The sequence below is a fragment of the Pleurodeles waltl genome, chromosome 4_1 (genome assembly GCF_031143425.1).
Source record: "Pleurodeles waltl isolate 20211129_DDA chromosome 4_1, aPleWal1.hap1.20221129, whole genome shotgun sequence".
Classification (NCBI taxonomy): Eukaryota; Metazoa; Chordata; class Amphibia; order Caudata; family Salamandridae; genus Pleurodeles; species Pleurodeles waltl.
In genome coordinates this window covers 508,622,630-508,641,155 of record NC_090442.1, presented here as the reverse complement: position 1 = coordinate 508,641,155, position 18,526 = coordinate 508,622,630, and the positions used below count along the sequence as shown (strand labels likewise).

Here is an 18,526-nt window from a genome sequence, read left to right as displayed (position 1 = left end):
GGGCTTTTAAAAAGCACCCCTTGAGGCCCCCAAGATAGCTGCCACAGCCCGGGAGCATCAAAGTGCCCCTCGCGCTCTCCACGGCACCTCTTCCCAGCTGGAATCACCGCCGCAGCCCGGGCTTGGGACAGCTTTCCTAAGCACGCTGTTTTTAAATTGCCCAAATCACTGCCGCGACCCGGGCGCTGCATTTTGTATTTAGCGCGAGGATCGCACTGTTGCTAGTGCCCCCGGGGGCACCCAGAAAGGAAGACAGGAGCGAGCGCGCTCCAAACAGTGCCCGCGGGGAGAAGCGTGCTTCTTGACACGCCCCCGGGGCACTTGCAGGCACCATCCTCGGGTGCGGCCGCTTGTAGAAGCAAGAGGAAAGCCTCATCGGAGGTCCCTGCTTCCTTTCTCCCGTTTTGGACAGTCGCACCGTGGACGAGGGCGCTGTTCGCCCTTCTCTATCCAGGAGCACCACGTGGCCCCCGTCTCGCGCATAGGAGCGCCGGGGGCCCCTCGTTCCTCTTGTAGGCACTGGGAGTGCCTCTACTACAGAGACCAGGTACTTTTTAGGGAAGCTAGGCTCCAGGAGCCTAGTATAGACTTTTGGAGGTTTTTAGATTTCCTACGTGCTTTCTGTCACTACATATATGTGCTAATAATGTTCCTTTTATGGGCATGTCCAGCTGATATGTATTTGTATGACTTGTGAGATATTCTCTGTTCCTTTTATGGGTATTTAGGAATTGTCCATGACAAGTGCATTTAACTCTTATTGTAATTCCTGACTACTGCTTATGTTGCAGAATCCTGAGTACTTACGTGTTCTAATGTGACAACTGCGTATTCTTGCAGAGTATTAGTAACCTGTGTAACATTCTGACAACTGCTAAGGTAGCAGGGTATTACTTACATGTAATGTTGGTCTGATTATGTTTTGTGGAATACAGATTATTTTTACATAGCTCAGTGTTGTGTTTACTTTGTGGTGTACATTTTGCGTCACGTGTGTTGTGTGTGTTGTGCAAACACTTTACACATTGCCTCTGGGATAGGCCTGACTGCTCGTGCCAAGCTACCAAGGGGGTGAGCAGGGGTTATCTTGGACGTGTAACTCCCTTGCCCTGACTAGAGTGGGTAGGTTCTGCCTGGCTGAGGTGCATATCCTAGCCAACCAGAACCCCATTTCTAACAGCTGTCTAATGAGGAGGGCACATGCTGTGAGGCTCAGTGTATAACTGTGAACACCGAAGGTGATTTTACCGACTTCTGGTCGAAGATGGCTCTACACTGACATTACTAGGGGGCGAGGTGCGGGTAGATAATACGGGGTGTGTGCTACAGATGAGGACCCGGTGAAGCCCTGCGGCCCACCTCATTTTATTGCAAGTACCTAGGAGCCTGATGCTTGGTGCCTTAAATTCCTGCACTCTGGCATGGTGGACTCTGTGGTGTGCCATTGCATGAGGAAAGGAGACAATTTCAATTGGGCAAAAGGCATCTCGCGATCAAGATAGACTATAATATTCCCTACTCAGCGAGGCTCAGAGTAATGGCGGATCGCAAGGCGTTACTATTCATAGATCCTCAGAAGCTGCAGCAGTTCATCGCGCAAAGGAAGGCAGCTGGGTGAGGACGAACCTCGCCAGGACCCAGCGGAGATGACGCAAACAACATGTTGGATGACGTGGAATGACAGGTTTGTGGGAGGGGGTAGGTGGGACTATCATCTTCTCCTCTTCAGGTGTCTGTTACCTCTGCCTTTGATGGGCCTGGACATTGGCAACCTTTTTTGCTGAACTGACACCATGAAATCTGCTACACCAATGGAATGCTCGCCTGCATAGGTTCACTATCAATGGCTTCGCCCTCTGAACTTTCGTGCTGTTACAGGAATGTGAGTGGTACGGCAGTGTTGACACTGGATAAAGAATTTGCACTGAACTAAGGGCTAAAGTTGACTGCATACAATTCCACCAAATCTTCTGGGTGTTTCCAATAAGGCGTGCCTTTCAGAGTTGGTGAACTGTTACACTCCTTTCCTTAGACAAACACTGCTTTAGCATTTCACTTGATCTAGCCTTGGGTGTCAATTAACAACAGTCCCCCTCCTGACAGTTACCTAGGTTCCTGGAACCAGGACAATGGGCTACACTAACATCATAATGCTTCTCTGTTGACCTCTCAAAGGTCATGGGGGTAAGTAATAAAAGTGATACACAATATAATTTCTGCTGTCTTGTCCTTTTATGAAGGAAATTTCCATGATGCTCTAATAAGAGGTCGAGACATAGGATCGAAAATGTCTGAGTCATTATAAGATGAATTCCAATACAAATAAACAATACCTCCATAAGTCAAGATTTCAAGTCAAAACCACAAAGGTTTATTCAAAATTAGAATCATTACAGAACCTGAAACATACTTAATAAGGGAATTAGCAATAAATCTCATAGTAAATCAAAATAATGCAAAGGGATCACCATATGGTATCCTCAGAAGCAAATAAGAAGACAGAACCAAACACAAGAGGATGAACCTAGACTCTGCCGCCGAAGAGTGAGCCAAAAACTCTGGCACATCCCTTAACCCCTTGTGTGCCCGGTACGAGCTGGTCTCGTTCTCGGCCACGGTTGCCGAGAATGAGACCAGCTCGTCCTACACCTGTCTACGCTCCCCCCATGAGCCTACCACCCCAAGGGTTCCCATTCAAATCAACCTCCCCTCCCCCAGTGACGTCTGATGATGTCGCAGTGCGCAATTGCACGCTGACCTTCACAGAGGTCACATCCTATCGCGCTGGAAGCCAAGCATTTCTCTTCCGACCGGGAGGTGGAGGCAGGCAGAGGCAGGAAAGGAAAGGCATTTCCTTTCTTTTCATGCCTCTGTAAGCATTTCGAAGCAAACCGTGAAGCGATCGGGCTGCAGAAATGCCCACTAGACACCAGGGATTTTGTGTTTATGATTGTTTTGGGTTATTTTATATATAAGGGGAGCGGCCCCTTTGGCAAGGCTGCTCCCCAGGGGGGCAATTAAGTTATTAGGCCTTTCTGCAGATTGACCCATTTTAATTAGGCTGATCTGCCCCCAGGGGGACAGAACCCACTAGACACCAGAGATATTTTTTGGTTTTGTTTTTTTTACATCTGGGGAGCGACCCCTTAGGCAAGGGTTGCTCCCCTGGGGGAAAATAGTTTTTGGGGCATATCAGCCTATTTTTTTTTTAGACCAATGTACCCCCAAGGGGGGTAGAAACCACTAGACACCAGGGATTTTTTTTGGTCAATTTCACACAAGGGGAGCAACCCTTTAGGGAAGGGCACATTTATTTTAGGCCATTTCTACTCCCTTGGGGGCAGATTGGCCTATTTTAATTTGGACGATAGGCACCAGGGATTTTAATTTTTTTTTTTTTTTTACACAAGGGAAGCGACCCCTTAGGCAAAGGTCGCTCCCCTACGGGGCAATTTTATTTTAGGCCATTTCTGCCCACCTGGGGGGCAGATCGGCCTATTTTTCTTAGGCCAATCTGCCCCAAGGGGGGCAGAAACCACTAGACACCAGGGATTTTTTTTGCACCAATTTCACACAAGGTGAGCAACCCCTAGGCAAGGGGCACCCCCCTGGGGGGCAAATTTATTTTAGGCCATTTCTGCCCCCGATCGGCGTATTTCTATTAGGCTGATCTGGGGGTGGGAGTGGGGTAGAAACCACTTAGGCACCAGGGATTGGTGTGTGTGTTTTGTTTGGGGGGCAGCCCCTTGGGCAAGGGTTGCTCCACGTGGGGGCACATTACTGTTGGCCATAAGGGGGCAGATTGGCCTATTTTTATAAAGCCCATCTGCCCCTAAGGGGGGGCAGAAATCCCACCAGAGACCATGGAAGATTTTTTTTTTAAAATTTTTTTTAAAGAGGGTGGGGGTATGGCCATACCCCCACCCCAAATAAATGGAGACAAAGTTGTTCTGCCCACCAGTGGGCAGATGGGGTATTTACCCCGATCCATTCCCCAGGGGGCAGAAAGCTTACTAGATGCCAGGGAATTAAAAACAAAAATAGTGGTGTGGTGGCTCCAACCAGTATGGGCATGGTTATGCCCACACCCTAACTGAAGGGGGTAACATGCTTTCAGCTCTCCCCGCGAACACTAAAACATCTTATCCCAAGGCAAGCAAGAGTACATTTGATTATTTTGTGTTTTGGTTTTACATTTGGGCCATGAGAGCTTGTCTCACTCTCAAAACTGTCCCACTTGGGATGGTGAGGGCTGCACTTTTTGGACTTTGGGGCGTCCCAAGTAGAAAAATCTATGAGACCTAGATAAGTCTGAAAACTAAACATCTGGGTGAGTCCAGGGTGGTGTGCTTCACGAGCGCAACACACCATTTTCTTGCCCATAGTGCCCTGCAAACTTCCAACTTTGCTTGAAATCACACATTTTCCCCACATTTTTGTGATGGAACCTTCCGGAATCTGCAGGAATCCACAAAATTCCTACCACCCAGCACTGTCGCATTTATACCGGTAAAAATTCTCCCCACTTATTACCCTAAAAACGTTTTTTTTTTTTTTTTCCAAACTGCCCTTTTGGACCCGCTTTAGTTCCCCCTCATTTTCAACGTGTTTTTGGCTCTTCCTTGTGACAGGCACTTGGCCCACCTACCCAAGTGATGTATCTTTTTTATCGGGAAACTGAGGGGAACGTTGGGTGGTAGAAAATTTGTGCCGTTGCGGTTATCCCACATAGAAATATGGGGAAAATGTGATTTATTTTGTGCTAAATTTGAGGTTTGCTGAGGATTCTGGGTAAGAAAACACTGGGAGATCCACACAAGTCACACCTCCCTCGACTCCCTCGGGTGTCTAGTTTTCAGAAATGTCTGGGTCTGGTAGGTTTCCCTAGATGGCTGCTGATCCCCGGATCAAAAACGCAGGTGTGCCCCCGCAAAAACAGGTAGTTTTGTATTTGATAATTTTGATGTGTCCATGTAGTTTTTGGGGCATTTCCTTGTCGCGGGCACTAGGTCTACCCACACAAGTGAGGTACCATTTTTATTGGTAGACCGGGGGAACGCTGGGTAGTGTGACGTTTGTGGCTTCCCTCAGATTCCAGAATTTTGCAGCACCGAAATGTGAGGAAAGAGTTTTTTTTTTTCTAAACTGTGAGGTTTGCTGAGGATTCTGGGTAACAGAACCTGGTGAGAGCACCACAAGTTACCTCATCCTGGGTTCCCCTAGGTATCTAGTTTAAAAAATGTACAGGTTTGGTAGGTTTCCCTAGGTGCCAGCTGAACTAGAGGCCAAAATCCACAGCTAGGCACATTGCAAAAAACAGGTATGTTTTCTTTGGGAAAATGTGATGTGTCCATGTTGTGTTTTGTGTCCATGTTGTGTTTTGAGGCATTTCCTGTCGCGGGCACTAGGCCTACCCACACAAGGGAGTTACCATTTTTATCGGGAGACTTGGGGGAGTGCTGGGTGGAAGGAAATCTGTGGCTCCTCTCTGATTCCAGAACTTTCTGTCACTGAAATGTGAGGAAAAAGTGTTTTTTTGCCACATTTTGAGGATTGCAAAGGATTCTGGGTTACAGAACCTGGTGAGAGCCCCACAAGTCACCCCATTCTGAATTCCCCTAGGTGCCTAGTTTTAAAAAATGTATAGGTTTCCAAGGTTTCCCTATGTGCTGGCTGAGCTAAAGGCCAAAATCCACAGCTAGGCACTTTCCAAAAAACACGTCAGATTTCAATGTAAAAATGTGATGTTGCGTTTCCTGTTGCGGGCATTAGGCCTACCCACACATGTGAGGTACCATTTTTAATTGGGCGACTTGGGGGAACACAGAATAGTAGAACAAATATGTTATTGCCCCTTGTTTTTCTCTACATTTTTTCCTTCCAAATGTAAGACAGTGTGTAAAAAAAGACCACTGTTTGTGAAATGCCCTGTAATTCACATGCTATTACAAGGACCCTGGAATTCAGAGATGTGCAAATAACCACTGCTTCTCAACACCTTATCTTGTGCCCATTTTGGAAATACAAAGGTTTCCTTGATACCTATTTTTCATTCTTTATGTTACACCAAATGAATTGCTGTATACCCGGTATACAATGAAAACCCATTGCAAGGTGCAGCTCCTTTATTGGCTCTGGGTACCTAGAGTTCTTGATGAACCTACAACCGCTATATATTCCTGCAACCAGAAGAGTCCAGCAGACGTAACAGTATATTGCTTTCGAAAATCTGACATTGCAGGAAAAAGTTAGAAAGTAAAACATGGAGAAAATGGCTGTTTTTTTCCACCTCAATTTCAATATTTTTTTATTCTGTTATTTCCTGTAGAAAACCCCTGTAGGATCAACACAAATGACCCCTTGCTGAATTCAGAATGTTGTCTACTTTTCAGAAATGTTTAGCTGATTCAGCATTGGTTTCATGTCCATTTCTGTCACTAACTGGAAGGGGGCTAAAAGCACAAAAAATAGTAGAAATGGTGTATGTGCCAGTAAAATGCCAAAATTGAGTCGAAAAATGTATTTGTCTAATTCAAGTCTGCCTGTTCCTGAAAGCTGGGAAAATAGTGATTTTAGCACTGCAAACCCTTTGCTGATGCCATTTTCAGGGGGGAAAAAAACCACGAGCCTTCATCTGCAGCCCTTTTTTCCCATTTACAAAAAAAAAAGAAAAAAATACATTTTCACTATATTTTGGCAAATTTCTTGGTGTCTTCCAGGAGAACCAACAAACTCTGGCTGGGTATCTCTAGAATCCCTAGGATGTTTGGCCTGGGAAGCTTATGTGAACAAAAAGTTATGAGGCCTAAGCCGAACTGCCCCAAATAGCCAAAAAATGGTCTGGCACCTGAAGGGGAAAAGGCCCGGCAGTGAAGGGGTTAAACATCGTCTTTTATAGGTTTATTGATCAAAGGAAGCTACAAACTCAATATGGTGTGTTATGAGCTAATTGGGCTGGATTAACAAAGATACATTCATGCAAACCAATCACTGTTCAAATACAGAGGATACATCAAATAAGATATATCTAGTAAACACCTACTATACCACATTAATAAATAAGAATGCATAGGAAATTAAGCACATGGCATTATATTATATTTATTTATATAATACAAAAATACAATAGACAGTTCAGCTAATGAATGATCCCTAGAAAAGACTCAGGCAAAGGACCTTGAATGTTACACAGACAGGAACATACTAGATATGGATTCCTCTAGGGGAAGGCACATTAAGACAGTCATTTTTGCACAGGCAACAACACCACAAAAGATGCTTCAATTGGGAGATTTTCCTGAGACGGAAGGGCACACAGAGAAACACATGCAAATGGAAACTGCTTGTTCACAAAAAATAAAAGTGACTTTCTTTCTGCAAAAGTAAAATGATGTCAATGCACGCTAGTTAGGAACTAGTCAGGCTAACTTAAACACATCTAAATGAATTAGTTTCTTATAATTATGAACTTGCACCTTGCAAATGAGAAAGATTTCAGTTTGGGATGAGGTGGCACTGTTCTTTGGCAATCAGCAAATGCTTTTCTGTGAGGAAGCCTGCACTAGTTTTAGAGGTGTTTTGCTAATGGAAGAAGAGACTCTGGGGCCACCAAAGACAGCTACAGGATCTCTGTAAGGATTTTACATTTCGATCCACAGACCGTAGGGGCAACACAGGCGCCTGTGCTGCATTATGCAAAGCAGTTTTAAAGGAAACAAACTTTCTTAGAGGGGGTGACCCAAACAACATCTTCTGGAGATGTATCAAAGCCACTGGCATTTTGAAGATATATGTAGTGCCGGCACATACATAAGCAAGGAGGTGGTTAGCAGCCTCTGAGTCATCCTCCTACCTGCACCTTAAATCAGGTTGGGTATTCAGCATACCTGAAGCAGAACCAAGGATGTCTTACACATGTGAAAATCTTTGGGCACTGGGAAGAGGGTTAGCATAGGCTAGTCCTCTAAGAAAGCTTTCACCTTTTTTCTGCCCATCCAAATTTTGTCTTTTGATCTCAAAGGATGAGGCGGTGACAAAAGCAGCACCAGAGACAACAATGGAAATGGTGTACGAAAAGTGGATTAGGGCCCTGGATATTGGAGACTTTAAAAGAAATGGATCCACAGACCGAGACTATGGAGGCATGAAGTCACATGGGGTCGTGACCAGTGCCTCAGGGGAGACAGAATGGGACCAGAGAGAGGAGGTCAGACATAAAGAGGTCCAACATGACCCACAGAAAGGCTTCCACTGTAGACTGACAGATGGAGTGCCTGTTTATGTTTCTTAATAAACAGAATTTGCCCAGAGGCAGAGTAAGAAGTGACCAGCAGGAGTATAACTGTTTACTCAAATAACAACAGGAGTTCCTATTGGGCATTTCTTATGTTTTTTGCGAGGGGATCCATTAGAGGATCTCTTCCTGTCAGAAATAACTTGACTCACCAGATCGTAAAAATAACAAAATCATTGGAGATCCCATGCAAGACTTATTATCATAGGTATACATTATACAGTGCCAGTGAAACTACGGAACCTTGGGGCACTTCAATCTTCTTAGTGTTGGGCCCAAAAGAAAGCAACATAATTAAACCTTTTCTGTTCTCTGAAACAAAAAGGCGTCAAACCACTTACGTTTGGAAGATAAAGACCTAACCACTGCGGTCAGGTGTTCCAACAGTTACCCTGCTAAAGAAAATGTTGGGTATATAAATAACAACACTGTTCTTGAAATTAAGGTTCGTCCACTACTACTATTAAAACCTGTAATTCACTGACACAGGTAATAAAGTAAGGGCCACAAAAAACACCTTCCAAGATAGAAGCTTGTTAAGTAAAAGAGAGTACTGATTTAAAGGGTACTTTTATTAATTGTGTTAAAACTATGTTTAAGTCCCATTTAGGAATTTGTGAAGGCATTGCAGGCAAGACTCTTTCAAAATCTTCTAGGAAAGATAGTTTAATTTAAACAAAATAAAAAAAACTGAAAGAATGCTAATTGTCTAGTCAACAGCAAGCACACCTTAGAAAAGGGAGGCCAGCATTAAGGAATTAATTAATTAATTCAACTTTATTGATTTGATTATTTAAAACTGTTACAATAAACACATACCACTAAATATATGTTTCTTATCACTAGTAAAAGAATTATAAATATTCTTAAAAAGTAAAATATAATTTATAACAGGACTCAATTACAAATTAAAATCAGTAAAGAGTTCTTTTGATGCAAGAATGTCATCAGGTTCAATATTCTGTTTTACGTTAATATTCCAGTTCCATCATTCTAACGATGTTTGGCTTTTTAAGATAGTTATTTTATTATTCACTGTATTTATACATTTTCCAAAACCAGCAAGTTCTGGTATAACAGGAGTAATAAAACAAAATATAACGCACATCTGCAGGTGTTAATAGCAGCTTTAAGAACACTGGCCAGAGTGAAGTGCGGTGTATAAGTAGAAAATTAGGACAGAAGCAGAGTATATGGGCAATCAATTATTTTCCGCAATTGCAAAACCTGCAACCCTTATTGGCCACCAGATATTTTCTCCATGCTGCTCTGTACTCATTAATGGGCAAACCATAAACATTGCAGGAAGAATTAGATTTTTAGTCAATGGCTTTTTCAAGTAGGGCTAAATTTGATTAGCTTCGTATGATATGCAGAGTAATTCAAATCGTACCATTGTTTGTACTGTAGTCAGGTCTGCTTCATGCGATAAAAGTCAAACCTGTTTTCTTAAAATAACATTCAAAGCCACATTTGAAATACAGTGGTAGCCGGCAGCTTTAGGAGAGAGGGTCGCAGGCGGGAACCACACACACACACACACACACACAAACACACAGACACTCATTCTTTCACACACAGACACGCACGCACATCCATTAACAACACTCATACCATTCAAACATGCACGCACGCACCAAACATTCATTTGAAAACATCACACACATACACACACACACACACACTTACCTTCAGCCTCGAGGTCCCAGCAGGGTTGGGACTGCTGTCTTCCCTTATTGGCTGACCTTAGGTCAACCAATGAGGGAGGGCAGCAGTCCCAGCCTCGTCACAGAGTGGGATGGGGTCATTGAGACTGCTGACCCCACCCCATTCTGTGACGAAGTGACCTGAAGCGCCCAGGGCGCCCAGGGCGAGTGTCAGTGGGTGATGCTTTCCTCGTCACCCAGGGGATGGACTCGAGGAACCTTTGCTGAGCCGAGGAGGTCACACCCATAGGAGCTGTGACCTCCTCAGCCCAGCAAAGTTCAGCTCAGGCAGCCAGAAGTCTGTGCAAATCGCGCATGTCTCACTCCTGGCTGTCTGAGCTGAAAATGAAGAGTGTCTGTCAGGCTGACCTTTGTTCAGCCTGACAGACACTCTTCATGAGGGGCAAAAGGTGGGGGGCGTGGCCCCTCCGCCCTAAAGGACGGGCCGCATCTGTTGAAATAGTACTATTAAGGAAGGAATACAACTGGCTCAGACACCTACTTTAAATTTAAGCACGAAGGAGTAAAAGGAAACACTCAAGAAAAAAGCAATTACTTTGTTACTGACTCAGGTGCTTCACTGACACTTACCTCTCATCGTCTGTGAATGTACTGACACAAAGCCTACTTGTTTTATCCCATATTTTAACTGTTCTGTCATCACTGCATGATGCAATAAGTCTTCCATCAGGTGAAAATCTAAAAAGAAATTGCAAAAGTGCATTGTTATGCCATACTCCCTCTCACTATTTCATAACAAATAATACTGTTAAAGAAGTTATTCTAGCCATATTATTAGCTATACTGAGGTAGCTTTTTTTATGTGTGTGTGTGTATGTGTATATATCTATATATATATATATAGATATATACACATATCTATATATATGTGTTAGTGGTGGTCATCACTAGGTAGTTATAGTTAGTTCTGCTTTTCCGTTGGAAGAGTTTTTGTTTTTTTGGATTGCTAATAACTTTGATAACTTTGGCCCAGTTTTGTTCAGTACCTCTACACACCTAGGGTGCATTAGGGGCACATGTGATTCCTAAACACTTACACCCATTAGCTGAATCCAAGCTGTACAAAATTAGGTAGACAAGTGATATGATACTTACCCACCACTATGTAAACTGTAAAACAAACTAGCACACTCATTGGTTGATGTCATTAGGGATGTCATAAATTATGTCAGAATACGTCTTAAATGATGTTATAGGTAACATCATAAGCAATGCATGGCGGGGCACAAGCTATAGTTAGTGCTGTTAACTATAACTGGTGAATTTCTGTGTTTTCTTATTGTTCAAAACATTAATTTTGTCACTGACAAATTCACCTAACTAAAACTCTACTTTAATCTTTGTTTTTTCTCTCTGAAAATATAAATGTATTACCTACTGGTGGTCGCCACTAGGTAGTTATAGTTAGGACCTGGCGGCTTTTGTTTTGCAAATAACTTTGGCGCTGTTTGATGAATCTTCACAGAATTTTCATAATTAGTATGCCGCTCTCTTCAACTGCTGTTCTGAAAGCTTCAGGATGACACGTCAAGCATGGGTCGAGAAGAAGGGGGACTCAAAACACATTTTCCCCATGCATTTTCCCATGGGGTCTTTAGCCCGAATCACTGACCAGAATCATACCAATTTGGCAGGAAGCTAGATCTTGATGCGCAGACCGTGTTTTTTGTTATTTGGTGTAAATCTGTTAAGTAGTTTTTGAGATATTAAAGGAAAAAGAAATATAGATATCTGGACAGTTGGGTGTTCAGATATGCTCTGATTGGCCAATTTAAAGGCGACAAGTCAATCCTGATTGGTTGGTGACAAACTGAACAATATGGTTTTTGGCAGCCATTACAAGACTCAGGGACTTTGGGTCTGTGTCCTGAAAATTAGTTTGAAAAAATCTGTACGTTGTCAGGGTGACCACACCCAGACCCTAAAGGGCATATACAAGGGTCCCAAATGAATCCTCCCTTTACTGTCTGGCAACAACATGTTCAACATGCTGTGGCAGCACTTACATGCCTGTGACACATGGTCCACGTTGAAATGTATTGTAGTGAATGGCAGGATTTGAGGGTCACAAAAAGCAAAACATATAAAGGGTAGTAACAGGTTACAATATAAATCATTTGTGGATGGTACCATAATCATTTTAGGAATTGTGGTGTGTTCTAAGGTGGTTTTACCCTATGAAAAAGCCTTCCGCTGGGATTTCATGAATCATGTTTGAGAGAAAACAGTTTTCTGGTGTTTTCCCATAGAGGTTATGGCAGGTGCTCTAGAAGCTAAAATGAGAGCATATGTTCTGTAAATTCACATTATCTTTCTCAGCCATATGAGACTGAAGTCTAACATTCTCAGTAAAACATGTACTTCGAACAGGAGCAGCATGTCAGTTGATTCCCTTGTGTTCAACTGCAGCCTTCCAGAGTGTTCTTAGGAACAACTAGAGTGCTAACTGTCTTAATAAGACACCTTGCAACAGTTGAAGCCATCTTGATTGAATCAAACTGGTAAAACCTAAAACATTTTATTTAGAAAGGAACAAATCGAGGGGGTTAATTTTGTCAAAGAAAGTATGGTTAGTGCTGTAGAAAGAAAAAATAGGACACTTTTTAAGTGAGTGCTCAAATATCGTCCTCTTTATTTCATGAAAACATTCTGACATGCAGACTGAAACATGCACTTTCAACACCAGCAGCAGATTTCCAGCTAAGTCCATGGCAATCAGAACATTTACTACAGCGTTCTAATGAGCAACAATAAGGGTAAAATTCTGAATTTATGCCAAACGTGTGGTGCATCTGAACGCCATATTGATGGAATCAAAGGGGAAAACTGGAAGCATTTCCTACTGAGGATACTGCAGTAAATGAAGAAATTAGGGAGCTTTATAACAAATATGTCTTAAAAGATGTCCATCAGAGGAAAAGAGATCACATGTAGCACAGATATCACCCAAATGTAGTCCAATTATAATCCAATGACTGAAGTGTGCAAAACACCTCATGTTTTGTATTTTTGCAGTTTTATATAGAGCAGACTTGACCCAAAGATAATGGAGTGCTCTACATGAGCATCAGTTACATTACACAAGGACGCATTCATTTTGGTTTTAGGCATGGGGAGATTAAGGGTTTGATTACGAGTTCAAGAGCACACAGTTTGTCCACCCACTCATTTTTGCACTTCCCCTGGTAATTAAGTACCTGTCACCCACATTAGTTGTCCACCATGTCAAGTCCCAAAAATCCTTGTTTTTCTGAAGAGGAGTTAAGAGTCATGGTGGATGACCTCATAAGAGTGGAGTCCAAGTACAGCATACTCCTCTCAGTAGGAAAATGGAACAGTGGTAAAGGCTAGTTGACAGAGTGAAGGATGTAGGCACCACCCTGTGCACACAGCAGGACATTAGGAAAAAGTGGAACGACCTGTGGGGCAAGGTCTGTTCCCTGGTCTTCAGGCAGCAGCTTGAGGCCAACAAGACTGGAGGTGGCCCTCCCAGTGCCCCATTAATGCTGTTTCCCTGGGAGGAGAGGGTCTTGGCCATCCTGCATCCTGAGTGCTTGACAGGAATACCTGGGAGAGTGGAGTCTGGTAAGTTATAACTCAAAAGCTCTTGCTCAGCTTTTGCCACTGTCTTGTTCATGTTCTTAAACAAGATCAATACCCAGAGTATCTGAGATTTAACACTGTAAATGTGTATTGTTGGACCCAACATCACAGCTCCCAAGGCCCATCCCATGCCATACGTTGAGAAAATCCCTGTAAGTCTTACAATATCAGAACAAAAATACCAGGACTCATGGTATATCTCAACATGTAATTGTATGCTCAAACCTAAATGCAGTCTTCCTACAGATATGTAATACCGAAGATTTGGCTGGTGTGTGTGTAGCAGAGAGAGAGACCTGACTGTATCTCCCAGAAGGCCTTGTGTCTCTAACTCTAACCACCAGCCCAGTGTTCACTTGTCCAAATACCCATGTTTGGTAACTCTCAATTGAAGAGGACTCACCTGGGAGGATACCATTAGTCAAGTGTGTGTGTAGTAGAGGGAGTGACCTAAATGCAACTCCAAGAAGGCCTTGAGTCTGTAACTCCAACCACCAGCCCAGTGTTCACTTGTCCAAATACCCATGTTTGGTAACTCTCAACTGATGTGTATCCACCTGTGACTGAGCAACATACAGATAATGCTCAACTCAGAGATGTGTCTGTCTACCTAGCTCCATCTTGACCTGCTACCCAGGATTAAACTATTGAGGACAGGAAAGACACCTTACCAAGTGTGTACACCAAGTGTTCCTAAGGCCTTAAGCTGCAACACCAGATTGTAGCAGCAGCAAACACACCGACACAGCCCTTCACACATGATGACCACAGTTACATATACAACAACATTCTGTATTTGCCAGTATCTCACTCAACTAAACCTCCAAATGGTCAAAGGCATAAGTTGCATCTGCACTGTGTTGGCTTCACTGCTGGTATGAAGTCATTTACAGTCCAACATCCAAAGTGCAACTGGTCTGCTTGAGTCTAATAGTCTAGGCAAGTTCAGCATGTCATGTCAAATACTTCAATACTATGGTAACGTGGCACAAAAGACTAACCTACAACTTACGAATGTCCAATGTCTCTGCTTACTGTAATACAAAACCTTTGAAGGTAGAAGCCACACTTCAACCAGTAACAATGTATGTCCTTCATCAACAGGTCGAGATGCCACTGGGCACACCGAGACCACCCAACAGATTCACAATACCTCCTGGATGAAGCCTTCAGTGATGACAACACTCCTGACCCATCTGGGCATCCTGGTCAGACGGCATCAGTGAGTCTCACTGTGGTGACAACGTCACCTCCCAGCCCTGTTGCAGCAACATCCTAAGCAATGATGTGCCCCTCCGGCCTGTGTACTTAGCACAGTTTCCACATCTTGTGCCCCCCCACGCCTTTATCCTGAGGTGCAACTTGAGACTCCTGAAACTGAGGGTCAAGGTCCCAGTTAGAGAGGGAACCCTCCGCCAAAGGCACAAGCTCTTGAAGGTAGGGAATATGGGAGGAATGCTGTGGGCCGACAAAGTGAGGCCGCTGGGGCTGATGTTGGCCAGGATTCCATCAGCCACGTCTTGGGGATCTATCAAGAGTCCCAAGGTATGATAAGCCAGGTGTTGACTGAACTCTGGGACATTAAGCAGCTGCAGAGGGTCATGATAGACATAATGGATGCCCACAACAACAACATGGGCAACCTAACAGGGGTGCTGAGGGAAATCAACAAGACCCTTAGCAGGGCTTTCCTCCCACCATCTACCCCTTCCTGTGTGGCAACTACATCACAGTCAAGTACTTCTGCAGCCCTTACAGCAAGGTAGGCCCTGCCAGAGGCACAACCAGCCTCAGACACCCCTGCCTCTGCAGAAGTCGATTCCCCCCCTCTTGCAAACAGGTATGTCCAGCAAAGAATCCAGGAGGTACGGATGGCAAGACAACCACCACTGCCACCAAGTGACCTCTTCCATAATGTCCTCCTTTGTGTGCCACACACTCGCTCTGTTGACTGATTCTGAGCCACCTTCCATTTTCAATTGGAGGAGTACTCTGCACTTTGGACTTCCAGTGGTGTGGCATCTACTCCAATGATTTCATCCACCAGGGCTGACCCCTTCACTTCACTTTTATTTTCATTCATGCACAAATTAAAAATGTATGTATGTGCACTGAAATAAATACATCGGTCACCCACTCACTGTCTGCGGTCTTTAATTTCACATTAGGCTATGTAGCTATGGAAGACCATGTGAACCATACAATGCAGATACAAGCTACTTTACTTGTGTAAGCAGGGATATGTAGCATGTACACAGTGTCCACCTCTGGATTATAACCATTACACACCAACACATAAGTTCAAGTGTCTTGTTTCAGAAGAGTTCTTGTTACATCGTTCAGCACATAGGCAGTCAAGATGTCAGTAACTATGAAAGTGAGACACGACCATAGCAGACTGTGTAGACCACAAAATATAATGGTACTGACTCCCAGAACATTGTAATAATGGTGATATCATACAGTGTCCTGTCACATAGGTAAAGAGTGGATATGGTTGATGTTATCAGCTGGAGCCAGATCAACTATCTCTCAAAAGAAAGCGCACCTCATGGGATGCAAAACCCAGACAGATGGCAGTACAACAGTACATGATCACAGGGTCATTACAATCAAGTCCTTCTGCATTTTGTGGTATAACGTAATTATCAGTGATGTACCACAGGCACTTTGGCCGACAATGATCAAACACATCAACAGCTACACACAGTTCATACCAAAAGACTGTTCAGCCAATGTAAAAGGGGACTGACATGAAAGTGTCCAACCACAACATTTTTACTTAAAACATGATGACACACATAATGCATCACAGCCACTACACAATAATGAACAAGTCCAATGAAGTCTTCTGCACTTCCATCCTATCACTAAGCTAGCTGTCTTGACACAGGTTGTCTACAACCAAAGTCTGTGATTAACATTCCCAGGGAAAATCCACGTCCACTTCATAAGTTCCAACAGGACGATGTACCTGCCAATGTCACAACTCTGAAAAGCCCAAATGAAGGTCTTGTGGTGAAGGTACTAGAACAAAGAACAAATCATGGAGTGGAGTTATGAAAACATGCACATGACAAGTCACATAACAAACGTCCGGACAAAAAATGTCATTAAGAAAAAGCAGACACAAACAAGGCAACAGCATCAAAATGTGAATGCGTCAAAGGTTTGCTCACCAACACCCTTTTGCATATTTTCTTATTTTGTTTGAGTATGAGCTTCATAGCTATTACTGAAAAGATACTCCTCATGTTATCACAACTACAGTTCATTGTCAAGTCAAAGTTATGATATCTCATGAAATACTTACACTTATGAAAAGAAGCTATCGATGAGATCTTGTCGCAAGTCAGATCCTTCCTCTTCACCACTATCATCTTCATTTGACATCTCAGGATTCTCAACCGATGGCAGTGCAGACTCACTCTCCTCTGGTATGCTATTCCTTCTCAGGGCGATGTTATGGAGCATGAAGCATGCCACAGTAATCTGACACACTTTCCGAGGTGAGTAGAGGAGGGCTCCATCAGGCCTGTCCAGACAGTGAAATCTGGCCTCCATGAGCCCAAAAGCCTGCTCCATTGCCTGCCGTGTTCTTCTATGGGGACTCATTGAAGCAGACTTCCCCAGGCATATTTGGAGCCCTCAGTGGCGTCAACCAAGGATGGTTTCGATATGCTGAGTCTCCTGTTTAGGAATGCAATATAAGTACAACAATGAGTCACTCACTTCATGATTGTAACACTTGACGTTGCTCACACAAAATCAGGACAGATGAGACTTACCAACCAGCCAGGTCCGCTCTGGTTGCAGCTGTGACATCTTCTGGGGTATGGTGCTGTTTCACATTACAAACAAATCATGGGCTGAACCAGGGAACCAGGCACAGATGTTTGAGATTTAGAGATCTGACAGGCAGAAAACTTGTACATTGATAGAAGGGAAGTTTTCTGGTTGCGATAGACTTGTTCACTGTCCTGCGGTGGCACCAAAGCAACATGTGTGCCATCAAAGGCTACAACCACATGTGGGAGGTGACCAAAACAATAGAATTCAGCCTTCACACCGGCTAAATCCTCATGTCGGGGGAACCTGATATAATTGTCAATGTGTTTCATCATTGCTGATAGGACATCTCTTAACACAAGACTGAACATAGGTTTGGACATACCACCAGATATAGCCACTGCATACTGGAAGGCCCCTTCCTGGAAGTGCAATACTGCCATGAGTTGAACAATGGGTGGTATGCAGGTTGGATTACTGTTTTCCGGCATCAGGTCTGGCTCGAACTGACAACATAAATCCAAAATTGCTTGCCTATTCAGACGGTACTGTTCTATGATGTGACGTTCTTCCATGGTTTTGAAGAAATGGCAATGGTTGGTGGACTGTAGTTTGTCACCTCCTCCCTCTCCCAGGCTACCTGTGTGGGAAAAAACATGAGTTGGAGCATTCGTCACGGTGTCCACAACAACATACATGATATATAGTAACAAAATCATGTGAAAAGCATTTCTGACTGGAAATGCATTACACACAGTACTCATCATAGCTGTCAACTATACAAGTCAAATGCAACCCCCATGGTTGTCAACACATTTGCTCCTCAAATGCCCCTTGAAATTTCAGTCTGTTCTGACTGCCCAAAAAACATCAGCGGTGGCACACAGTGCACCGCCGTCATATGCCATCTGCGCCCAGCAACACACTACACTGGTGATTGTGTAGTATAACCTACACAACAAGACTGCTTTAGGATGTTTGTGATGATCCGACACATATTTTGGGGTTGTGACACATTTAACAGAGCCCAATAATGTACTTCCAACCGCCAAAATGGAGGATGCCTGATCTACTTCGGAACAGGCATTAGGAACTGCCTGTGGCCGCTGGCAGA

At 43.7% G+C, this 18,526-nt stretch overlaps 1 protein-coding gene across 3 annotated transcripts in view; it reads right to left on the bottom strand.

The window, feature by feature from the left end:
* The window catches only part of LOC138287875 (POC1 centriolar protein homolog B-like), a 1,054,814-nt gene that overhangs the window by 813,268 nt on the left and 223,020 nt on the right, over positions 1-18,526 (bottom strand). For all 3 annotated transcript variants that reach the window (XM_069228819.1, XM_069228820.1, XM_069228821.1), the window contains one exon: positions 10,591-10,698. In XM_069228819.1, the coding sequence (XP_069084920.1) occupies positions 10,591-10,698 (108 nt within the window). The remainder of the gene's footprint in view (positions 1-10,590; positions 10,699-18,526) is intronic.